The sequence below is a fragment of the Electrophorus electricus genome, chromosome 16 (assembly GCF_041902795.1).
Source record: "Electrophorus electricus isolate QZ-2024a chromosome 16, ASM4190279v1, whole genome shotgun sequence".
Lineage (NCBI taxonomy): Eukaryota > Metazoa > Chordata > Actinopteri > Gymnotiformes > Gymnotidae > Electrophorus > Electrophorus electricus.
This window is the reverse complement of record NC_137512.1, coordinates 17,725,001-17,749,828: the sequence shown is the minus strand read 5'-3', so window position 1 is coordinate 17,749,828 and position 24,828 is coordinate 17,725,001. Positions and strand designations below refer to the sequence as shown.

Below are 24,828 nucleotides of genomic sequence, written 5' to 3'. Positions count from 1 at the left end.
TCAAAAGCTCAGATTTCCTACAACACTTAATGGTGTAAGCAACATCTTCTGCCTCACCTACTGCATCATCAGGTTTCATTCCTCTCAACTTGTGGGACTGTTTGAGTCCAACCACTGTGTTTCCCTCTGCCATGAATGGCTCCCATTTCCCTGCTTACTCTCTTCATACAATCCAGAGCCCTGTAGTCATCCTTACCACATGAGAAGCAATTTGTAATTTTCAAAACAGTTTGAAAGATTTTGCTCGACACACATAGGGCAGTCATAGAGCTTCTCTCTCCATTGTGTGGGCGGAGCCTCTTTGCAGGTGTAGCACTGGCCCTTGCTATGTGGCTATGCTGGTTGCATTGGCAGCCTCACTGACTATACTATTTTGGTGAGTGTGTCTGTTTTGTCTGTGAGCTGTTGTATGGTGTCACTTATAAAAAGTTTTTTTTGAGGGTTTGTCTTCTCAGTGGCCTGCTTATAGAGATACAATCTGGTGTCTGCCCTTGCTATAGCACCCCTTGAGGTAGTAGTCACTCCTTCATATACAGTCAACTCAAAATAACTGCTTTGGCATATAAAAGAAAACAAATAGATATAATATTAACATGAATGTAAATACATATTCAGTGTGTCACGCTAGCCATAGCCAACTATCTTGCAAAGCAAACTATGCCTATATTTCTCAAATGCAATTAAGTGAGTATTACAACATGTCTGCAAAATGGAATGATGTTGTACTAATCACTTTAGCAACTCTCCATTCATCAATCAATCAGCACTGACATGCACAGAGAGCGGTGCGCGTCTGTACCTGCTGTTGTGATTGTGAAGTGATTTCACTCTACAATTTTTGGAAGAATCCAGTATCATAAGGAAAGGCTAAGTGTAACTTTTTGTGGTAAGATTTGTTACCTAATTAGAAGAGTACAGTTTACTCATAATATAAGATGATCCTAATATGTTTTATAAAAACCACAGTAATAAAGTAAAAATATAAAAAATGAAGAGTCTTGTGGGGCATGTTGCCTATATATATATATATATATATATATATATATATATATATATATATATATATATATATATATATTTATTTATCTATCTATCTATCTATTTATTTATTTATACACACACACACACACACAAACGTGTGCGCACGCGCGTATGACACACACAGAGAGAGAGAGAGAGCGAGAGAGAGAGAGAGAGAGAGAGAGAGAGAATTGTTTAATAGCGCCACACAGTGGCCATTATGACAAAATACAGCCTACGTTTATTCCAGAAATTGAACCCCAACATATTTCAAATACATGGGCATCATTGCTCACCACCATACTTCTGAAGGTTTTGTTGTGGGTTTTTTTGTTTGTTTGTTTTCTTTACAACTTAAACCTTTGTTTTTATATTTTTCACACACAACCATTGAGAGAAGAAGTTATATTCTCAAATGTATTTATGGAAACTAATAGAGTAGAAGTTATATTCTCAAATATATTTATGGAAACCAATAGAGGAGAAGTTATACTCTCAAATATGGAAGCTAATAGAAACAGAGAGAGATATATATTTTTTATTGGTACCATTTTGACTTTGGAGACTCCATCACTTATGGTGTCACAATCTCAAAATTTACAGATGTTTCTTTCAACACCAGGGTTTTATTTTAGGCCAGAGAAAAGTGCAGAGAGATTCATTTTCTCCTTGCTTGCGGCAATAGGGAATACACAAGGAGAGTCCAAGACAGAATACAGTGCCGACATTCTGGCATGGCAGATGTATTTAGTGTGTCGACATGCTTGGTTACTACTGACAGATCAAAGCATGATCCAAGCCGTGATCTGAACCAGGTTATACACAAAGCACACCACTTTACCTGCTATGGGCTATAGTTCTTCTCTGCATAAAAACATGAGTATGTTTCTGATTAAAGTTTGGAAGAAATGTTCATACATTTCTTCCAAATTCCTAATTAGTATTAGTTAGCAATTATATCCTTACATACATGCGCTTCCTTTTTATTAGCATATCAGCATCAGCTGTAGCAACCACAAATATTTTAAAACTCACAGATCAGTCTGCTTTTTACTCTTCATACTTATAGGTATATATATACAGTGATTCGACATTAATGTTAAGTATCTTGGCATTTTAATTCCTTACCAATGGTCTGTGGCTTGAAGACAGTCCAAGACCACGCTGAACAATTTATTAATGGAAAATAACATCCTGCCTTGTGTCTCAGGCTTTGTAATGAGGTGTTTGGACAGTGCACTTAGACAAATTTTCCATTGTGCAGCTGGCATTTCTCAGAATGACTTCATCCCATCTTTTCCATCACTAGATTTATTACAAAGTAACTAAACTATCTGTATATATTCTTTCCTTGAAAATGAATAAAATGCACAAATGCCGATTATGGACACTTTGGTCTTGATGTGTTGACATTCGCTTTGTATGACTTACGCTTGTGTTTCTGGGGGCGAGATACAGCTCTTAGTAAAGGAAGTGTGTTAAAGACTAGCTGGAGTAGTCTTAGTCATAAATCACCCCACCAAAATATCCCTTATACATCACGGCAACTCAGGCGTCATATCTTTGAAGGAAATAAACATGCAACATCTTTAGAAGTTCGCACTGGGACAAGTATCCTAACTTGGCTATTCCAATGAACGTACTCACATTTTTACTAATATAATCTTTCCAACACTTTTCTAAGCCAGAATTGGTCAAGGGTACAAGGGTTTATATAAAGGTTCATAGGTGCATGTTGTTCTTTTGTAGGCAGTAAAACAAAACACAACTTCTTTCATCCTCAGAAGCATACCAAAACAGTTATGTGAAAGAGGTCTGTGACCTATCAAGGACGCTAGTCGCAAGAACGTTGCATCAAAAAGTATTAAATGTCGAATCGAAATTTGGAGCCACTCCAATATGGCCACTCACAAAGTCCACTCAGAAATTGTCTGAAGACCAGTGAAGTGGTCAAAGTGAAAACACGGGTGTAAAATCCCAGGAAACGCTCGTAGCAGCAAGGACGTTCCCTGGCATGTGAATCAGTTGTTATTTTTACTTTTTAATGGGTTACAGAGCACCCTACATTTACGAAGTTTACACGAAGTTTACTCTTTGTGAATTTACTACGCTATCCGTGGTCCTGAAAACACGGGAAAGGAAAAAAAAACATCTATTCTCTGGAACTGTAGCCAACGTCTCCGCCCTCCAGCAGTTTCTCGAAGACCAAGAATACATCATTCAACACTAGCGCCACACACGTATGTCGTGCAAAAGATGAACCTTATGGATACAACTCTACTGATTTTGATTGCACAAAAGTTTGCAGCTGACGATGTTTCAGATAAGGTAGGTTTACCTGGAAATTTTGTATATCTTTGTGAGTGTAACCAAATGGTTCAACACAGAACTAAGTTGTGAGTCGTTAAATAACAATTCACCGAGTCGGGCTGGGGCAGTGTCGAGGGTTCGTCAATAAACGAGTTGAGTCAAGAAATAAATGTCGATTTGTTTAGATATATATCTATCTTAAATTAATATACATTTTCATTTTTAACCGATTCTCTTCGAGAACTTTTATTTGTTTCTTTACAAATTTTCTTTCACAAGGATTGATTTTCTTGATAAACTATTTGCTCTTAATATTGTTATTATTACTATGAAACTAAAATACCAAAGTTATCAGCCAAAGAACAGACAGCCCCAACCCACCCACCCACAGACACACAGGCGCTCGCGCGCACACACAGAGAGAGAGGAGAAAGAGAGAGAGAGAGAGAGAGAGAGAGAGAGAGAGAGAGAGAGAGAGAGAGAGAGAGAGAGAGAGAGAGAGAGAGAAAGAACAACTTTAATAGCCAGTTATCATATTGAAGTTTGTCTTTTTGCCATACAAATGGGATTTTTCTACACCAGAGTAAAATTGTACATGATTATACATGTTCAGATCCTATAAAAACTAAATTAACATCTGGACATCTGTTTTCTTTGGTTTCTTTCTATTTAAAATTCTATGTCTGACTGGGAACTGCAAAACCTTTGTATTACAGTAGGCAAGGAGGTAAATTATGCTTTAGTAATGCTGAAAGTAGAAGCTGTCGTACCACTTGCAGTTTAAAATGGCAGCCAGACACTAAGTGATCCAATAAGGTGGCAAACCTAATTCACATACCAATGACATTTCACAGTAGCTCACAATAGCACTATGAGTGCTGTCTCTGTCTCAGCAGTCCTGGTATTTCAGTATTTACTTTTTGGAGGTTTACACATCATACACAGACAACCCTGAAGTTTGGGCATCTGGGCAAAGATGTAGAACTGGTTTGTTGCAAACTGGCACTAGCACTGGGGTACTGCTTAAACAGGAAAGTGTCATTCTTGTGAAATCTATGTTAGCTAATACTACTCTGTCTCTGTTTCTATGCCTGTCTTTCTGTCACTTTGTTTTCTCTTGCACACACACACACACAATAACTCAATCACAATGGCGGAACCTTCATGTTCATTTGACCTCATAGTATGGTTTGCGTTTGTTGCATACTGGATACTGCATACTACTACGTAGACCAGTGTACAGTATATATTGAGTGCAGTATGAAATATACAGTATGTAGTAGGCTATGTTAAACAGAACCACAGATTCACCCACTGACACCCATACACACACCCACACATTTGCACATACACAAATTGGTCTACTGTTCTTTAGGCTGTCAAATAATGAAGCTGGACCACAACATATAATGGTTAAAAGATTGCATTCAAACAGGCTAATGGCAATCCATTAACTTGTCAGGATAGTGAGAAATAACTTTAATTAACTCTATTTTGATGAACCTAACAAAGCATACAAGCAGAGCACAAATGTATTTGATCTGTTTGTTAATTTCTTTTGTTAAAGTTTATAGTGAATAAATAAAGGAAAGGACAATATATAAACAATCAAATTAATTCAGTGTATACCTTTGTTTCATTGATAGTGAAAGAATAAAAAAATAGCCGTGACGTAAATCATATAATGCAAATAATGCAAATCAAAACTTACTCTTACATTCATCCCGAAACCCACAACATAATTTGGTTGGATAGAAAATAATCTCTGAATTAAAAAAACCTATTAGTACAATACAATGCTGTGTATGATCGTGTCTTTATTCTCTGTGCTTAGGTAATGATGTGAAGATCCTAGGAGGTATTTATGTGCAATCAAAGCTGAAAAGATGAATACTTCCAATGTAAGCCTTACTGCAGACCTCAGCCATTCTAATAAGACGAGCCCTCATCGGGAATATCCTTTTAAAATGGTAGAGATGGTGCTCATCATTTTGGGACTGAGTTCTTTGAGTCTGATTACTATTATCGGTAACATTCTGGTCATGCTGTCCATCAAGGTCAATAGGAACCTCCAGACAGTCAATAATTACTTCCTCTTCAGCCTAGCATGTGCTGACGTGATCATTGGCCTTTTTTCCATGAACCTTTACACGGTGTTCATTGTAACTGGGCACTGGCCCTTAGGCCCTGTTATCTGTGACCTCTGGTTGGCTCTGGACTATGTGGCAAGTAATGCATCTGTGATGAACCTGCTCGTCATCAGCTTTGATCGGTACTTCTGTGTCACCAGACCACTCAGTTACCCCATAAAGAGGACAAACAAGATGGCAGGCATGATGATCGCAGCTGCCTGGATCTTGTCTTTCATCCTGTGGGCTCCGGCCATCCTCTTCTGGCAGTTCATCATGGGCAAGCGCACGGTGCCTGACGATGACTGCTACATTCAGTTCTTCTCCAATGCGGGTGTCACCTTTGGCACAGCAATTGCTGCCTTCTACCTGCCTGTCGTCATCATGAGTGTGCTGTACTGGCAGATTTCCAAAGCAAGCCGTAGTCGCGTCAGGAGGGAGAGTCAGAGGGTGTCCAGGGTCTGCCAGGAGAATAGGACCCAAATGGTCTCGGCAACCAGCAGGGATGGAGGGACTAAGCATATCCAGGGAGGGGAGGCCATGACACATGTTCAACACAGAGGCTCGGATGCTACTACAGGTAAAGGGGTCAGTTTACCAAAAACATTTACTTAGAGGATATAATCTGTAGATTAATTTTATTAATCTGGTGCTTCTGGGTAACCTATTTAATTCTCTTTGGATTACAGTGTATACCCTAATAATCTAACAAAAGGCAACAGTGTGGACGTGCACTATTTTTTAAGCATCAATACTCTTTCCTCAGGTGAGGACAGGGACAGTGAAAATGACTCCACATCTGGCAGTATCCTGGCTTCATCCAATCAGAGAGATAATGAAGCAGAAACCAATGGTGATGTCACGAATATGCCAACCAAAACGTCTTGCCAAGGGAAAGCAAGATGGGCCAAAATAACTTGCTTCCAGAAGAGCCCAGATGAGAGCTGTGAACCAGCCAGTACAAATCAGAATACCAGCCATTGCAAGGAGAGGCAGAGTCTGGTATCACTGAATCTCTCGCCTGTACACAAGAAAAAAAGGAATACTGAGTCAAGGGAGAAGAAGGTTACAAGGACCATCATGGCCATTCTGCTGGCCTTCGTGATCACATGGACCCCATATAATGTGATGGTGTTAATCCACACGTTCTGCAACACCTGCATTCCCAGCTGCATGTGGTCCTTGGGCTACTGGCTGTGCTACATCAACAGCACGGTTAACCCAGCCTGCTATGCCCTGTGCAACGTTACCTTCAAGAATACGTTCAAGCGGCTGTTGATGTGCAATTGTAGAAACATTCGCACAGTCAAATGAAACAAAGACAAGGGCTTTCGCTGACAGAGGCTGCATGCAGTTTTTCTTGTATTAAAATGAAGTATTTTCAAATATTCCAGAAAGTTCTTGATCAGTATTCAGAAAGCACTTCACAGCAGGGGTGCTGTTTGTGGATAAGGTCTGACTTTTAGAAAAATACAATGACATTAGTATGTACTCATACCTTGTTTAGTGCCTCCAGAGAAGGACATTCCTCATTCAGCTGACGGGGGGGGGGGGGGGGGGGCTTGCAGCTGGAGGCACTAACTGAAATGAATTAAAGTACAAGCTGTAGGTGTTATTTGTGATCTTGATAAGCTTTTCATTTTTACAAAGACTGTGTGGGTGTGATGTTGAATCAAGCTGGTCACTACTAAAACAAATAGATTATTGTACAAAAGATAATTAACTACATAAGGCCACTAGTGGGAAAATATTAAACGTGCTACAGATTTGAACTGAAAACAGCACATTCAAATCATGATGAATTAATATATACGAGTTTGATCAATTGGTCAAATGCAATCATTTCTGAAAGTAAGTTTACTTGATTTGAGAAATACAATAGCTGAAATAGTTGCATACTCATAATTAATGAAGACCACGGCCTAATGCATCCAATATAACATTTTACTCAGATCAGAATCTGGTAATAATGAAGAATGTGATGCTTTGCACTATGACCTAATGATATGTTCATACAGTACTTACAGTATAGCTTTATCTGTTTTCAGGAAAGCAGAAAACATTTACAGGTTTTTCATGCTGACTGACCAATCTCATCTGAGTTGTGCATGTGTGATAGGTTGCAGGATATGTAATAAATCTATGACCACTTTATAATCCATTCTTTGTATTCAGTCTTGTAGAAGACTGTAAGACCTTAAAAAATGACTTTTAAAGTAAGACCTTCGTTTTCTTTTTTTCGTGTACCTCAGATTCAACCCTTTGTTTGAAAAAATATTTGAACTTTAAACCTGGTTTCAAAATGTTCTTAAAACATTTAAAAAAATTTTTTTAAAAACACCTCCATATGTAAATCAGATCAAAATATAATCACACGAACCACAGATCCACCAAGTGTGTTTAAGGCCATTACAGGCCTAAATACTGTTATGACTTTTTGCTTAGATCTTACCTTTTAGCCATGAGTTTTCATATTCATTTTTGTAAGTGACACATATCTGCCATCAGGGTTTATAGACCTCCAGCCAAAAAGCTAATATGCCCACGTTTACAGAATGTCACATGCATGACCCAAATGCACACATCAACAACTAATAACTTGTTTGACAGTTAGCCAGCTGTTCAGGACTAGGATCCTGAACAAAAGGTATAGCTCTTGCTGTTTCACAGCCATTGTAAAGGCCAGATGGCAGATGTCTGTGAGCTGAAGAAGAGACAGAAGTGGTGGGAGCAGGATGTGAACAGTGATTGGCTTCACATGTAGGACCATTTATGAAACTGACTTCAATCTGATTACAAAAAAATCATGCTGTGTCAACAGTGCTTACAAAAGAATTTGATGCCATGTTGAAAAACCTATTTGTATCACTCCCACCCTCCCACCTAGTGTTAATGTGGTCTTAGTCTCAAAAACAGTTTGCCATCTTATTTTTGATAGAAAATTGTTAGCATTAATCTGACCACAACCACTTTTTAATACCTGATATAAGTAGTGTAAGCCTGTTGAGGGGTGATTGAAGTTTACGAACAATCATGACCGATAGGGATGACTGTAGATTTATAACCTTAACTCTTACAGTCTGTAAGTAGGCTTAGCACAGCCTCTGCAGCTCTGAAAACCACCACCTTATTAGGGTCTGAGACAAAGTATTGGACTATACAGTGTGGATAATTAATAACATCTACAGGTCAGACAAAACTTTTTTTTCTCTTTTTTAATTACAAAAGCTTGTTAGTCTTCACAATTTCATAACTGTAAAAGCCCACACCCAAGTGGATATGAGTGAATATTTAGCCTGATGTCAATTATAAACATTGTTTCTTGATTTGTTTAAGTGTTCGCAATAAATCACAAAAACATTCATTTCTATTGGGTTCTGAGGATCAATCACACTTGAAGCAATGAAAAAAATCCACTTCAAATAATTTTAATTATTTAGCTTAGGAAAATAAACAGGTATTCCAAACATTCTCTTACAGATAAACACTATATATGTGTATATATATATATATATATATATATATATATATATATATATAATATATATATATATATATATATATATATATATATATATATATATATATATATATAAATTTTTTAACGAAGTTTTAAATTGCATATGTTTCTTACTAAGGAGGATCTATACAAATGGATAAAATTTTCATTTTCGTTCAGAAACATGGTAAAGCTGTGTACATTAAACATCCTACCAAATCTATTCTTAAGACTTTTTGATAACCAAACAAGACGTTAAAGGGGAAAATATTTCTTAAGAATGGCTCTCTAATAGGCCCTAAAATTATTCAACTATCCACTTGCTAATCAAGAACTATTTAAAAAAAAACAAAAAAAAAAAAACAATGGACATAACTCCTTATTGCATGCCATTAACTACTCAAAGCTTCTTCCTATTAAAAAAAGATTTAAAAAAAAAAACAAAAAAAAAACACCAAAGCAACAAACAGAAAAGTCAATGGTGACAGTATTGTATGAGGTAGTTTTACTGTATAGGGTGATGCCTGAGCAGTGTCACCTAACTCTTTCTCCTTCAGTCATCTGCCAAAGTCCCAAGTTCAACACCTTAAGGCAGGGGAGTTGCGTTATCCGCTCTAGTCCCCTCTTAGTGATTTTGGTACATCCATACAGATCAATCCCAGTCAGCTGAGTCAGGTGATCAGCAATAAGTTCAAGGCCCTTGTCTGTAATGCGCACACACTGGCCAATGTTCAAGGTCTTCAGTTCATGCATCTGCCGGACCATTCTGTTGATTCCATCATCGCTGATGTGACATGAGCACAGGGAGAGGGACTTGAGTTGATAGAGGCCCTGGGCAATGTATGCCATGCTCTGGTCTCCGACTTTGTCGCAGAATGACACATCCAACCCGAATAACCTGAGAGAGCCCATGGAAAGGTGCATGATACCTGTGTCACTGATATTGTCACACGAGCGAAGGTTGAGGGTCCAGAGCTGGGTCATGTGTGACAGATGAATCATGCCAGCATCTGATATCCCACCGCAGAAGCTGAGATTTAGGACTTTCAGTTTACTCAAGCCTTTTGAGATGTGCTTCAGAGCCAAGTCAGTCAGCTTCTGGCAGTCCTGTAGGGTAAGATGCTCCAAGCTGAGGCAACCCTCGGCTGCACTGCGGGTCATGCCGGCCAAGTGACCAATGCCCACATCAGACACATGCCGACAGCTGCGCAGGTTTAAGCTTTTCAGTCTGTGTAAGCCCCAAGCAATGAGAAGCAGCCCCGTATTAGTGATATTGCTACACCCACCAAGGTCCATAAACTCAAGGTTCTTGAGATACTGTGCAATTCTGCCAAGACTGGAGTCAGTTATCTGTTTACAAAGGCTCAGGTTAAGAATCCGCAAACAAGGTATGTCCTGCACAAAAGCGTGGCCAAGGCCATTGTCTGTCAAGTTGTAACATCCACTCAAATTAAGGCTCTCAATGTTTGGCATTCCCTGAATGACATAGCTCAGGCTACGCCTAAGACTAAGTATCTGGACTTTTTTGATTCCTCTGGTCTGAAGACTCGGAAATAATGATGGGTTAGCCCTTCTTAAATGAAGTTTGGCTTCAACTCCCCTCCACACTGATTTGTGGTACGACGCGTCTCTCCAAGCTACACACACTTGCGCAACCCTCCCTTTGCCTTTAACGTCCAAGTAGCTAAAAATCATCGCTAAAATTTCTGGGAAAAGACTTGATACATGGGTCTCCATTTCAGCTGTGTGTCTTTACGGTGTGTTTCTCTTAACAAAATTAGCCAGCTGTCTAAACTAACTTAGCCAGCTAGCTAGCTATCTTAGTTTGCTGCTGCAGAATACCGCACGTAAAACTGATCATTCCCTTATTGAAATTTTTTAGTTAGCAAGCTGTCATAAGTGAGACATTGCGAGGTTGTGCGAAGTGGGTGCCCGAAAGCCTGTAGACAACATTATATAACTACGAGTTTACTTCATTCAAAATTTCGTTTTGCGATATGTACTCCAAGTTACCCGTCAACGCTGTATCAGCAGCTAGCGCTAGCTAACAAACGAACCAGCTAACGCCAACGTCGTTACAGGAACAGGATGTCCCGACGCTTTTGTATGACCAAATCTTTGTTTCGTAAAAGTCCAATCTGTGTCTAATTTTCATAAACTTTTCGGATGCCGCATACACGCTCATGAATAGAATCACATTCAGATTTTTTTATAGAAAGAAAACAAATTCATTTTTAGCGAGAGACGGAATTGCTACATCCACTACACGGCCATTAAAACTATGAAGTCTCACTTCCGGTGGCCTTTGTCTGCTTCTTTTCAAACTTCCCTGGTAGGCAGGGATGTGTGAATATGAACAGGGCGCTGAGAAACTCAGATGTCTGCTACATTTAAAATTCTGTAACAGCCAGCAAACTAAGTTTGAACTGAGTTATATTAGCTAAAGGGCACAAATATAAGCAGTATATGAACTGCATGTACGTCATTGGAATGGAACGGCCCAGTTGGCTTTTTTAGAAAGAGGACGTAAATATATGCGTTTCCGCATGAGCATACTAAAATTGTGGCTGTTCGCAGATCGGGCAACTTAGCCAAAATCAACTTCAACATTCCTTCACCAGAATATTAACATGAATTTACAAAAAGCTTATTTTTTGAGTGTTTAATAAGTAAATCTACTGAAATAAATTAAGCAAAACACTACATTACAATAAAATCAATTTAAAAAGTCAAGAAGAAACTGAAGTCTGAGGAAGTCAAAGCGTCTGATTGTCCACCTAAATATTGGGCTTTTTAGTGAGTAGTAAGACTAAACATTTTTGCGTAAAGAAATTGTATTCTGAGACCCCGAGGGAGGTTTCGAAAAGCACACATAGAAGGAACTTGGGCATAAAATGTAAGAAGCTGATATATGAAAAACTGAAGAAATCATGTTTCTGGTAAAAACAAAAAATAGTAGAAAGGAATGCCGATCAATAATAAGATCCATCATGAATCTTGTAGTCTGGATTCTCTTTTAGCCTAAATTTCAAACCCCAGATTGTATGAAGGAAACTCATGGTTCCCATGGAGAGAACTCAGGAATGAGATAATTTGTATGCGTAAATGTCTGTAAAGCATTCCATATTTTTAGCATGGGGCAACACAGTTATGAAGGAAGCTTGAACACAAGAGGAGAATTATTTGAGTCCAAAAATGGGGGATGGGATAAGGTTTTGGTGTATCCAATACAGCATAGAATGAATGTTAGCTGACCAGTAATGGAACAAGAGATTAGCTAAAGTTGTTCCACCAAAACTTTCACATTTTTCTAAAACAGATTTCCCCAAATGCATTCAGAAAGAGCAATGAAAAACCTTTTAATAGCTATCCAGTATCACATGAATGCCAACAAAGAACAGAGAAACTAATTACCACGGATTGCCAAAAAACAAAGGTAGTTTGATTAAGCGAGGACACTCAATTTGTACAAAATGTTTTGCTATAAAACTAAGACAAAATGTAAGAAAAAAATTTTTTTTAATTGAAAGAGTGGTGCAATTTATAAATTGAACCTTCTAATATATTCCTAATAGCTACCATGATAGCAGTAGGCCACACACTTAAAACTATTAAGGCTTATATAAATCACTTCATAGTGTCTACTGTGTAGGACAGTCTGACTAATATTTAATTTCAGCTAATTTATACCACCTCAAATTTTCGAGATCAAATATTTAAAAAAAATTATTTGCTTTTGCATTGCCCACTTCAGTGTTTTTAAAAACAGAATACAACAAAGCAAGGGTATATTCCAGCATATTCAAATTTTACAGTGTAACTGTAAACAAATAATCAAATAGCTCCCTAGTAATGTACATATTATTTACATCTGACATGCAAGTAGTTGTACAGATAAAGCAATCTACAAAAAACAGGAATGCAAATTAATTTATTAAACTCAAAACTTCACGTGTTTTGATAAAACACAATACTAAACTCACATTTTACTTTGTCATGTTCCTTTACAAAAATGTTTTATAAATTCTACAATATTATAGCTAAAAACACCACAAAAGTTTCAGAACAGCAGTTTTTAATATCAGCATGTAAAAGAATTCTTTTCATATGCTTTTGGACAGAGATGTCGAAACCTTTACTGAATGTTGATAGTCATGATCTTTTCATAATTTACCCCAAGCTGTAAGCCTCTTCAAATGATGAAGTCTAATGCTTAACCACTACGACTGCACCACACCTGATTAGGTTTTTAAATGACTTAAATAAATTGTGGTCGAAAGGGTCCAGAGCAGTCAGAGATTTGATACAGGTTTCATAATCGCAGTTTATACCTATATCTGTGGAGAACTGTCTAAGCAATTTAACTTCTCCATAATTAAGCTCTCTTATAATATGTACCTATGAAAGAAACAAAGTAGAAATAGAACCCAAAACATACAGTACATCCACAGGTATAGTACAGCTTATAAAAGCAAGAAGATAAAAATAAATCCGTCTCAATTTGCCAAACTGAGGCTTTTGAAACAAGAGTTTGAATACTGGAGTTTATCTCCAGTTCCAGTTTTGAGAAAGCACAGTATTTATTTATATATGAATGCAATCCCATTAGGGAATCTTATGCAATGCTGAGTTCAGTTGTTGCATTCAGAATTCATTCCATTGCTGGCTATAGTTTAAGCCACATAATGATATTTAGAATGTTCACCTTGGCTATGTAATCAGCTGGTCTTCCTGCTGGTTCCGAACGAATCAGAGCGACAATGAGAGAAGTCGATGAATATCCCCTCTTGATCTGACTCCAGTGAGTCCACACCCTGCATAACAATTGTCTCTGGGCTGGAGGAGCAGCTTGTGGGTGAGGACAGGGCCTTGTCAATCTCAGAGGTGGCTGTGTGAGAGGCAGCAGTGTGTACAGGCCCTGCTGAATTATGGACAAAGATGGAAGGCAAGATGAGGGCAGGATGCCCTACGGCTCCTCGAATCACCCCGGGCAAGGTGAGTTCATGGTCCATAGACAGCCGGGGGGTGGAGTTCGTCTCTATGCCAACAGAAAGCGAGGAGTAGCCCTGCTGCTCCAGGCAGGAAGTGACTTCGCAGGCAGAGTGGCGTCGGATGCCCACGCTACCCACTGAGCTGGCCTCAGAGTCATATTCAGCCACAGGGGTCAGCATGGGGATGTTGTAGCTCTTGGAGCGCACCACTGGATTAGTGGCAGGCATGTCCTCAGGTTTGGACCAGCACCACTGCAAATTCTTTTCTAAGGGAGTGAGTGATAGAACATGATTCATATTTGACATTTATAATCATCTCATATCATATAGAAATAATTCTGTAATGGAAATATTTGTCAGATTTGAGCATTCCCATCCTAAAACATCTCCCTTACCAGCAACACAGGAGCACTGGGTGGCATCACAGTCATGGGAACACAGCCCCTGCGTACCCAGGTAAGGCATCACCACCTTCTGAATGAGTGACTCCAGCTTCAGGTACTCCTCAGTCACAGCTCGGGACTCGTGAACACCCTGTGTGCCACAGGAAGCGTCATACAAAGGACCAGAGACACACACCCACGGGAGGGAAGCCCAGATTGGGGTTCTCTGTGTTCTGTACCTGCAGGACCAGAAGCATCTGGATGATGGAGGGAGGGACACGAGCACGTGGCCGGGACAGGGCCTCCTCCAGCTTCATGTTCAGGGCAATGGTGTTCCGGAAGAGAAGCAGGGCCAACTGACGTACCGATGGTTCCTTCCCCTGGGTTCCCATACCAACAGCATGAACAACAACAAAAGTAGCAAGTCAGCTATAATTTCTCTAGGGGCAAAAAGATCCTAAATAGTTTTAGTAATACTTTTAGTCCTATCCAGATGCCGTACTGAATCATGTATCAGATCATATGGAAATGGAGGGTACCCGAGGTGGTATATGTGCCCTGATTTATTAGAGCTTTCATGACTTTTGTTGGTCGTTCTAAAGCTGTATAATAATACCTAATCATGACAAATCTCAGCTCTCAAGAGCCTGCCAGTGAATTTGGATGTGGTGCAATTCGACAGTTCTCTGAAGAGCTGTTGTCTGTGTGCTTGATGCCTGATGCCCATGCTTGATGGAAACAGGCAGGTAAATTCCACCTCATCATGATTCGGTGGTTACTCAATTTTCTAAACATGTATTTGAAACATGTTTCCCATCCCAAAGGCTGCAGTGATGGCTCCGTTTTTCATGACTGTACCATTACTTCAAAATTCAATATATTTGCTACAAAGAAATGGATACCTAAATTGTTCACAATAGTAATAAATGGCCTGAATCAAGAGTCTGAATATTAAGACATAATCAGCAATAGGTCGAGTGGGTTGATATTTAAGAGTTGTCTTAATAGCTCAATAAGAAAGAAAAGCAGTGTCTCATCAGCTAAATATGTCTCATATCAACAAAGCATTTATAGGACCTTTTTTTGTTCAGGGTCAAGGTTATACTAATGTGCAGAGCTTGTTGTCAGCCAACCCCTTCATTTGGAATAGTACAATGTACTTAGTTTCTTACATTGTATCAAAAATCATTCTAGGTAAGTTGCTTGATAGCCTTAGAAAAGCATAGTGTAAAATTATTTTTTAATCTTCAAATATAGTGTTTTTATTATGCTACAAAAAAAGCATAGGTGGTTGTGTTTGGGGCTTAACAATACAAACAGGCTGTCCGGAAAGAGACACAGAATAAAGAAGCCTAGAGTACCTGCACTGGGTGAAAGATGGCCTGTAGCATTGACAGAACATCACAAAAGAAGAAGTCCCAGGTCTCAGCCAGTGAGTCGAGTAATTTCTGACCTGTAAATACAAAAAGGAAGGCTGCAGTGCGAATGTTGTTAATGTTGCACTTATTCAAAATCTTGTAGCCGATTTCTGCACAAGCAAATCAGGTATATGTGATACCGTTCCTGCGCTGGCTGTAGTCATGAATGCCTTTATATATTACCTTCATAGAATCTTATTTTGTCCCTCAGAATGACCATGCCTTTTGTCAGCAGCTGATTCTGAGGGAACAGAGAGAAAGAGTTCAAAGACTGAATCAATCTGTTGTCTCAGTCTAAACACAAGTTTCAACATACTGCCTTACCTGCAGATACTCAGTGAAAAAGGAGCCTAATTCAGTTTTCAGGAGCTGCCTGAATCAATAGGAAAAAAGCATTATTAATCTGCAATATTTTTCACTTTCATTGGTAGCTAGCCTTGCTGCATCATCTGTAAGTTACCCATAGAAAAATGTATCTATTTTCTCTTTAATTTTAACTGTAAAACCTGATGCAATGCAATCTGATATACCATACACTACATGTTGCATTGTGTGTTGTATTTTACTCATTTATTTACACAGCTGTCCATTGTGTTATGACAAGCATCCACAACTGTATAGAAAGGTGAGTATGTGAATTCATGATTTGAAATTAGAAGAGAAAAGATATCCAGAAATTAATTAATACACAACATAGCAATGCATTGTTGTGCCTTTAGCTGTGGTTTTATCAATGGGCATTAGTAGATACTGCAACAGCAGCATTTCAGCATGAAACTAAAATGTAAACCAAAGTGGCGTATCTGAAAGCCAGCTCACCAAAGACTTACTAAAAGCAAATGTAAAAGCAAAATCTGAGAGGCAAGAACCAAGTATAACTGATTTGACTCACCTCACACCTTCGTTAAGTGTATAGAGCTCATTGTCTGCCAGCCCCTTCTTCTGGAATACTCCAATAACTGCATTGTGAATGCTGCAGTGAAACATGTAGGAATGGCAAAACACATTCTCTTTGAATAGTCCATTTAGGTTTAGTGTGGGATTATGCTCACATGATGCTTTGCACTAACTTATACAAGAGCATTACACTACCAGTCTGTTTAGCAGCAGGCACTTTAATTTTCTTAAAGAGAAGAGGTCAAACAGGTCACCTGTTCCATGTGGCGTTTGGTCCTGATCCTCGCTCCTCCAGAGACGCCTTATCATTCTTGCCCAGCTGACTCAGGTTTGGTGAGCTCACCAACTTCAGCCGGTAGAGAGTCCTCATGTCCCCAAGAGACAAACAGCAGCAGCAGCACAGTTAGTCTTGAGCCAAGCCCAAGAAATGGAGGCGTGAACATGCCCTGGGGGGAGGGGAGCTGTGTGTTGGGGGCTGGCCAGGAACTATTACTGTGTTTTGTTGAGAAACAAATTTCCTTCCTCTTAACGCCTAATTCTTTCTCGTGATCTCTTGAACATAAAAAAAGCAAGTGCATGTGCAAGTCCATGCATACACATATACACACACAAATGCAAAGAGCAGTATAAAATGAGTTATGCTGTAACCTACAGGTTGCATAGCCATATATCATACATGAAGACATTTCTCTCTGGGTTTGTCCCATTCTTCTGTTTGTGAGAGATTGATCGTGCTGAAACAGTAGTGTCACAGAGTGTAAGCACGGTGTGAAGCCACAGAAGCGGTCAGCGAGAGTCCAGTGTGACATAGAAGCATGCTGCTTATGGAGGCTTATGAAGTGGAGACTTCATTCTGTTTAATTCAGATAAGAGAATTCTCAGAACTCAGTATTTACATATATTTTTTAAAATACTTTACAAAACAACACTAGCATGAGAGGAAGTAAGAAGTGAGTGAACTACCATTTGCCAGAGGGTACTTACACATATGCATATTCAGATTTTGGAAGAAAAAAAAAAAAGATCTCTTATCTCTGGACTTATGTATTTAGTTACACATTTGTTCATTATGTGTAGACATTTGTTTATGTACTTTTGTTTCAGTGGTTGATCATAGACGTGACAGTGTCAAGAAGTCCTCTGTCACACTGACAAGAGCCTGAAATAGATGAGTTTAACTTTCCACCATGCCTATCCATACTCACTGACTTAAATTGTGATATTTATATTTATTCATCTACTCTGATGCTGGGTAGGATTCTGTATTTCACAATAGGTGAAATACAGTGGAATATGTACAGTGGAGTTCATGTACATTTTTTCAGTTTAGGTTATACTTATATCTCAGTTTTAATTGTAGGTGTGTCTAATCTTGTGCCACAACTTCTACTATAACTGCAGGTATATTACAACAGTAATAGTAACAACAAAATACCCATTCTTCATTACCACCAAAGTAGAAATGTGATGTACAGTGTAAACAAACTTGCATAAATAGAGCTGGAGAAATCTAACTGGCTATTTAGCACTTGGAAGCTGAATTTGAATTTAAAGGCTGTCGGAAAGGTCAAAACATCAAAATGGGTCACTCATGCAACTGAGTGAACCAAAATGAGAGAAAAAAAAGACATTTAAAACTTAAAGCTAAATGTTTCACTTATGAATGTTTCAGACAGTTTGACTTTAATCTTTAGTCTTTAATCTTTAGTCAGTGTGCTTGTGCCATTTGTAATAATATACTCAAATTTGTCCAAGTAACCCTGGGCATTTCAGAAAAGAGCTCTGGCAAAAAGTACTGCACGTTAACTTTCCTATAACATTTTTTTTTTCAATGATTTGTAATCATTTACTCTTTATACCACAAGATCTCTTTTGGTTTTTTACCACAAGATTCTGAGAGAAAAAAAAATGGATTAAATGTTAAATTCTGAAGTTAGGGAGAGATTACAAGTAATCTCACCTCCTGATTGGATGACTCCTCCCGTCCATGTGGAAGCAGTGTGGCAGCGATGCTAGTGCGCCGAAGCTGAAAGATGCTGATTTGTGGGTGGCTAGTTTAGTGTGTGTCCCACTCAAGTCTTCCAGCATCTTTAGTTTGGAATGGAGAGAGACTTCCGTTTTACTAAGAAGGTCGCTTAAGATCCTAAGAACAAAAAAATAACTTTTATTTTAAAAAGCAGTTTTATGTGCTACAAAAATGGAGCTAAATATAGGCCAACACTAATCTTCTCAATAGACTACACAGAGTAAATTGAAATTATAGGTGTAAATATCATACATCATACATTGGATTTTCTCAAAGCCATTAACTTTTCGTGGAACTGATAATGATTATTGCAATTTTCGCTCAAATTTATTCTAACGCAAATCCGCTTTCGTGTTTTAGCTCAACCTCCTTTTGACCTGCCATTCAAAATGCGCCACCTACTGGACTGTTTGATCATACAGTTCATGGTTCCCCAAAATAAGGTACAACAAAGACTCTTGCATCAGTCATCAGCTGCCTCACCACTTCTCAACTGATTAGAACACTGAAAATAAAAATTCTTACATTTGAATGTGTTGCTTTATGGGCTTTGGGGAGTAATCGTAGTTTATTTGTTCATTTTTTCTGTTTTCCCTGAATCAAATAGCCTGTTAATTTCTTTTTGTTATTTTTGGCGTGCCAGGACATGCTACGTTATATTTCGGGAAAAGGAGGAGTCTGTCTCTGTTTTAGACGTGGACAGGTAAAACGCCAACCATGAATATCCTGTTAAGTCGAGTTCCTACTTGGGAGGAAGGACATTACTTCCCCCACACTAGACTAATTGTTCTTCCAGTCATGCTGATAGATGGTATTTGATGTAATCAACTATCCAGAGGTATATCTTATAACACATAAATAAATATTCTTAGGCATACATCAAGACTGATCTTACTTATCATGCTGTTCTTTGTAATCCATTGCACCGGTAACGTAAGTTATTCACAAGAGAATTCACATGGTACTCTGCGTACCTACTAATAAATATGAAATATTCCCGTAATTTAGTCGACAAACACAGACAGATTTGTAACGAACGCCAAAGGTATAGTGAAATTAACAGTATATATATCCTTCGCCCAAAACAGGGAGTAGTGTATATTGTCTCAACTCACCATCATGTGCTCCGCGTGTAAACTGGATGTCAACAGTCATGGATACACTGGCTACTGTAACTTTGGAAAAAAAAACCCCGAAACATGTAGATTAGATCAGATGCACCCACGCTTCTATATGCGATGATGTTTTCCAGTTAAACGACATTCACAAGAATAATCCGTAAATGCGGATGTGGAGTATGCGGGTTCACTCTATCATTCCTGTGGTATCCCTACATGCCCCTCCTATTTGCTTCCCGAGTTGCAGACTGTCTGACCAGACGGTTGTCCAGACTATTATGATATTCACGCCTGAACGTGCACGCGCACTGGGTTACGGCCGAAGACGGAGAGACACGACAGGCTACCGATCATGCAGACCCCCTTTTCATTGTAATGTAATATTGTTACATTATAGTCCTTAGCGTCAGCCAGTTAATACGAAATGCACAATCAACACTTACTGCAATATGAGAACTAGCAGGCCTAATGTGTGAAGATAAACAAAGACTTCAGACGTAAAATGGATTTGCCGTCTGGAACAGATTTGTTTACCATCAATACTGTAACAAATGAGCCCTCCTTTTTTTAACATAAATATTTAATATTTTAGAAAAGGGTTCATTCGTGTCCTCTCCATCCCATCTCATGTGTAAGAAAATGTTAATGGCCTGAACGGAAGTAATCCTACCTCAAATAAAGGCGATATAAAGCTACATATAGGGCGTCATACAAGGTGGGAATTTAAGTAAGCGTTTATATATGTATGATAAACAGTAATTATCTGAGGGACGGACTATCTTGGAGGAGTCGTGAAGGTGGGCAGGACTTTCTGCTGAGAGACAAACGTTGGGAGCTATCGCAACCAATCACATATCACTACATTTAATCCAAACTAAACCCCAGACGGCAGCCCTGCCCCTCACGCTACTGTAATCCTTTTAAGGGCTTAAAAAAAAAATCAATAGACCACGACTGCCCAATTTTTCCTGAAATGTATGAGGGGTGTGAATGTGTGCAAATATATATATATATAAAAGATTCCAGGTGAGTAACTGCAGTGTACTGTAGAAAGAGATATATAGATATTCAAAATTGTAGTACACAGTTTCCAGAAAAACCGAACATTTCAGACAGAGGTCATCACCCGTGCAAACAAAGTGCTTCTGAATTAGAACCCGATTATATATGAAAAAGTTAAAAGGTTGATGTTTAAATTATAACATTCAGTTCATGGGACTCTAAAGTTCCAAGAGTGTAGATCAGTTCTTTTAATTTGAGTTTCCCAATTTGCTTCATAATTCCTGCCATAGCAACAACTGGCAATGCAAACATATGTAATTAATGCAATGTCCATTAGTCTTAAAATGCCTTGCCACTGGAAATGACAAATACTTCCTTCCCATGGTCTGAAGGTGTTCAACAAACCAATCAGCAAGCCTTCTCTTGGTTTCTCCAATATAAAGCTGACTACATCTCTTGCAAGTTATACAGCAGATAACACCTGAAGTAATGTGGAATGGGTGATGACATGCCAGTTATTTTTGTGGCTGTGTTAATATATTTACATGTAGAACATCTAGAGAGGTTGCATCAAAGTTATTATCCGAGTGCTCAATTATCTTGATAATTGTCAAATGTCTTGAGTATGACTTTTTGATGTTTTTGTCTAGTCTGTAGGACTATTAGTGAAGGATCCTTAAAAAAGGATGCAGTCTCGCCATCATCTTGGAGGATTCTGAAGTGTTTAAGTATAATATCAGCCAATGTTTTATTTGCAGGATGATACGTAAGCACCAAATTAATTCTTATTGTCTTAACAGCTGGTTGTTTATAGGTCAGTGCAGTAACTCTCTGAAAAGTAAAACAAGAGCAAACATCCATCCATCCATCCATCCATCTCTGTACAGGACATTGGGAGTTTGAATCCCCACCCGGGTTTCTCCAGTATGTTCCCTTAGGCAAAGTCCTTAATGCTGCCTGACTGCTTGCCTCATTAACAATGAGATTTCAAATAAGAATCACATCGGCTCAATTGTTGCCCAGGTCAACAAGGTCTGCATCAAATGCTGGGGGATCAGGGCAATTTGATGAAAAGTGGGCTAACAGAAGCACTAATGGTTGGAAAGGGCTGGATTAAAAGACAGCACAGAGGCACTATTCATGACAGCACAGGAACAAGTACTAAACACATTTTCACACCATATGCAGGCTGTGCAAAGATGCCCCTGAGACGATCCAGCACATACATGGAACATAGACATGGAATGTAAAGACAAGATGGTCATGGCTAACCAACCAGACATAGTAGTGGTGGACAAATATCAGAAGAGGACCGTGATAGATGTCGCAATCCAGACTGATAGCATTAGGAAAAAGGAACATGAGAAGCTTGAGAAATACCAAGGGCGGAAGGAAGATCTTAGAAAAGATATGGAAGGTGAAGGCAACAGTGGTTCAATAGAGGCTGAGACCCCCAAACTGGGAGATGACCAGAGCCCAAAGAGTATATACTCTTTTAGTGATTTTTATTCATTGCCTACATATAATAACCACTATACTAATATAGATAATAGTACTAATGTTTAACCATTGCCGTCGTCATAGTCCTGACGTATTGCGGCGTGGGTTGAAGGTGACGTAATCAGACGCGGGAAGTTAAAAAAAACAACCTAATTCTTATATAGCTTAACACCCTTTTATAGGCTATAGGTCTAAAACCGGGATTTGTGTACACGTACAAATACAAAAATACTGGCCTCTCGGCGGGTGAGAAAAACCGAGGTCAGGGTTATCTGAACTCCAAAAATATCAAGAAATGAAAATTAAATGAAAGAAAAATGAGCCAAACTACAGAAGCTAGCTAGACTGCTGTTGCTAATGCCCAGAACACGCTAGTATCTTCTCAGTATTTGCAGTTAGCAACGTACACTGTCTTGCTAGATAACATTATTTTAGTGATTGTTCTTCGATTTAGATCATTCTCGTACAATTACAGCTACTAGGGACATAATGGAGAGACGAGACGGAAACCAGCACCAGACAAACATGTGTTTCGGAATGGTATGTACCTTGTTACCTATCTTAAGTTAACTATCTTGCGTCAAGTTATATGCTTTAAGAAATTATAACAAACCACCGTGCAAAACTTACGGTTTAACAAAATGCAGTTTGATTGACCCAATATCCTCAATCAAACCACCGAGTAATGACTTGTCATCGTATATTAGACAGGGCTAGCTAGCAAGTTGAATCATATTTTTTTTTTTTTTGCGTAAACGTAGCAGTTATACAAGATATTAACACTTCGGATCACATTTAGTACCAGTACACTGCAGAGGAACACCAGGCCATTCAGAAGGCTCTTCGACAGAGGCTTGGACCCGAGTACATTAGCACGAGACAGGCTGGAGGGGGGCAGAAGGCAAGGCGTCCACCTTTCACGCTTACGTGGTCATTATAAAACAATCACAGCTTTTTGCTTGTTGTGCAGCACAGTATATCGTTGTTAATGGTTATCGCGGACTACTGCAATATGCAAATAAGCCCTATGTAATTGTAATATAGATTTTTTTTATTTTATTTATTTTTTTTGTCCATGTCATGCAACCCCAATTGACCAAAGACCTGCTTTCCTAATTATTAAGTAGAATGCTAGCTACCTATCTGTCTGTCTACAGGTGTGTTATATTGAGGGTCATAAAGTGATCAGTTTGGCCAATGAAATGTTTGGGTACAATGGTTGGTCTCACTCCATTTCACAACAAAATGTAGGTAAGGAAAACCTGAATAATACTGGTTTTAGTGTAATAATTCAGTTTTAGTGTAGAGCTTGGGTGATGTTATAGTTTATGATACAACAATATAACGTCATTAGAATTAAAATGACATTCTTAGTTAAAAGTAAATATTGATTATTAGGTCAGATCTATCAAAGTAGTTTAGTAGTTTTTCTCCTTTTGTTTAAAGGAACTTTTGCTTATTAAAAATGGAATGTTAATTTTGTGTGTGGAACTTGCATAAACATTTTAACTGTCCATTTTAACACCACATAACACAGTTATTAAAAAAAAATAACTACAAAATGTAACTTTCAGGTCATTTCCAACTGTTATGTTGAACGATGTGCATCATGTATCTACATGCATCTGTTCCTGTAAAACTATTTTTATGCTGTTTTTCCAAATTTGACTTAAGCTTTAATTCACACTTTACAGATTTTGTGGATCTGATTAATGGGAAATTTTATGTCGGAGTCAGCGCATTTGTGAAAGTTCAGTTAAAAGTAAGAGTGTGGTCATAGCAAATCATTTAGATAATTTCATCACCTAAATATAATCTCAAATAGTGATTAAGATGTAGTAATGATGTCTTTCACATAGGATGGCTCATACCATGAAGATGTGGGTTATGGAGTAAGTGAGGGACTCAAATCCAAGGCCTTGTCATTAGAAAAGGCAAGGAAAGAGGCTGTCACAGACGGACTGAAAAGAGCACTGAAGTAATTGCTTCCTTTCCAAAGTTTGTTTTTTGGTATTGTTTTCCAGCACATACAAAGGACTTAAGTAAAAGGATATTATATCAGGTGCATTATTGTGAGAACTGTTGGAATTTCAGTCTGTCAATGTCTCCATGAAGGTGCTTTGGAAATGCTCTTGGAAACTGCATCTTTAACAAGGAATACCTTATGGCCATAAACAAGATTCCAAAGCAGGTAGGCAGATTACTGTTTTTTCTGTGAACTTCACTGACTCATTAAATTACCTAGTATCATGGTAAGTCATTATGAGGCACATCTTCATGCTTCAAAAATTATTTTCGTTATCTTTCACTACCACAAGGAAATAATTACCATGGGTGATTAGAGCTACAGAAGAAAGACAGTTACTCATAAATTTGTTGCTATTGCAGGTGCATTCACCTTTAGACCCAGACAATATGAAGCGTAAGGACAAAGAGCCATCTGTGGAGAGGGCCAGGTATGATAGTCTGGCTCGAAGGAACTGCAGCAGTTTCAGTATTCCTGCTGAAGCAGCAGCAGAGAACCCTTCCACTGTG

The 24,828-nt window shown here is 38.6% G+C and overlaps 4 protein-coding genes across 10 annotated transcripts in view; 2 read left to right on the top strand and 2 right to left on the bottom strand.

Annotated features, from left to right (window-relative positions):
* The first annotated feature begins 3,249 nt into the window (after nt 1-3,249).
* Nucleotides 3,250-6,974, top strand: chrm2b (cholinergic receptor, muscarinic 2b). The gene is made up of 3 exons (XM_027013874.3): nt 3,250-3,348; nt 5,165-6,039; nt 6,226-6,974. The coding sequence occupies exons 2-3, from the start codon at nt 5,217-5,219 to the stop codon at nt 6,771-6,773; spliced, it is 1,371 nt and encodes a 456-aa protein (XP_026869675.2). The 5' UTR covers nt 3,250-3,348; nt 5,165-5,216; the 3' UTR covers nt 6,774-6,974.
* Nucleotides 6,975-9,034: 2,060 nt separating this feature from the next.
* fbxl14a (F-box and leucine-rich repeat protein 14a) lies at nt 9,035-11,382 on the bottom strand. Its single transcript, XM_027013890.3, has one exon. It carries the CDS (start codon nt 10,693-10,695, stop codon nt 9,493-9,495), a length of 1,203 nt encoding a protein of 400 aa, XP_026869691.1. The 5' UTR covers nt 10,696-11,382; the 3' UTR covers nt 9,035-9,492.
* A 351-nt stretch (nt 11,383-11,733) lies between these two features.
* prr5a (proline rich 5a (renal)) overlaps nt 11,734-24,828 on the bottom strand; it is a 13,937-nt gene continuing 842 nt past the window's right edge. The window contains exons 1-10 of one of the 3 annotated variants that reach the window (XM_027013939.3): nt 19,789-24,828; nt 18,608-18,790; nt 16,902-17,012; nt 16,643-16,723; nt 16,075-16,123; nt 15,934-15,991; nt 15,694-15,785; nt 14,572-14,712; nt 14,345-14,483; nt 11,734-14,215 (exon numbers count right to left, since the gene is read on the bottom strand). The exon at nt 19,789-24,828 is cut by the window's right edge and continues 842 nt beyond it. In XM_027013939.3, the coding sequence (XP_026869740.1) occupies nt 13,677-14,215; nt 14,345-14,483; nt 14,572-14,712; nt 15,694-15,785; nt 15,934-15,991; nt 16,075-16,123; nt 16,643-16,723; nt 16,902-17,012; nt 18,608-18,735 (1,338 nt within the window). In that variant the 5' untranslated portion in view covers nt 18,736-18,790; nt 19,789-24,828 and the 3' untranslated portion in view covers nt 11,734-13,676. Of the gene's footprint in view, nt 14,216-14,344; nt 14,484-14,571; nt 14,713-15,693; nt 15,786-15,933; nt 15,992-16,074; nt 16,124-16,642; nt 16,724-16,901; nt 17,501-18,607; nt 19,768-19,788 lie in introns of those variants that run through there. The other 2 variants (XM_081698511.1, XM_081698512.1) reach the window with 2 other exon arrangements.
* Nucleotides 18,983-24,828, top strand: part of rad52 (RAD52 homolog, DNA repair protein) — a 17,682-nt gene continuing 11,836 nt past the window's right edge. Inside the window, exons 1-9 of one of the 5 annotated variants that reach the window (XM_081698507.1) lie at nt 18,983-19,116; nt 21,982-22,210; nt 22,769-22,833; nt 23,093-23,194; nt 23,451-23,544; nt 23,988-24,055; nt 24,153-24,271; nt 24,409-24,484; nt 24,682-24,828. The exon at nt 24,682-24,828 is cut by the window's right edge and continues 203 nt beyond it. In XM_081698507.1, the coding sequence (XP_081554633.1) occupies nt 22,033-22,210; nt 22,769-22,833; nt 23,093-23,194; nt 23,451-23,544; nt 23,988-24,055; nt 24,153-24,271; nt 24,409-24,484; nt 24,682-24,828 (849 nt within the window). In that variant the 5' untranslated portion in view covers nt 18,983-19,116; nt 21,982-22,032. Of the gene's footprint in view, nt 19,117-19,316; nt 19,377-21,679; nt 21,718-21,981; nt 22,211-22,430; nt 22,555-22,768; nt 22,834-23,092; nt 23,195-23,450; nt 23,545-23,987; nt 24,056-24,152; nt 24,272-24,408; nt 24,485-24,681 lie in introns of those variants that run through there. The other 4 variants (XM_081698508.1, XM_081698509.1, XM_081698510.1 and 1 more) reach the window with 4 other exon arrangements.

Bases quoted from the DNA above. Each gene is read 5' to 3' on its own strand.
- chrm2b (XM_027013874.3), top strand. From the start codon at position 5,217: ATGAATACTTCCAATGTAAGCCTTACTGCAGACCTCAGCCATTCTAAT. The intron at 6,040-6,225 runs GTAAAGGGGTCA...CTCTTTCCTCAG, and splicing joins AGGCTCGGATGCTACTACAG to GTGAGGACAGGGACAGTGAA.
- fbxl14a (XM_027013890.3), bottom strand. From the start codon at position 10,695: ATGGAGACCCATGTATCAAGTCTTTTCCCAGAAATTTTAGCGATGATT.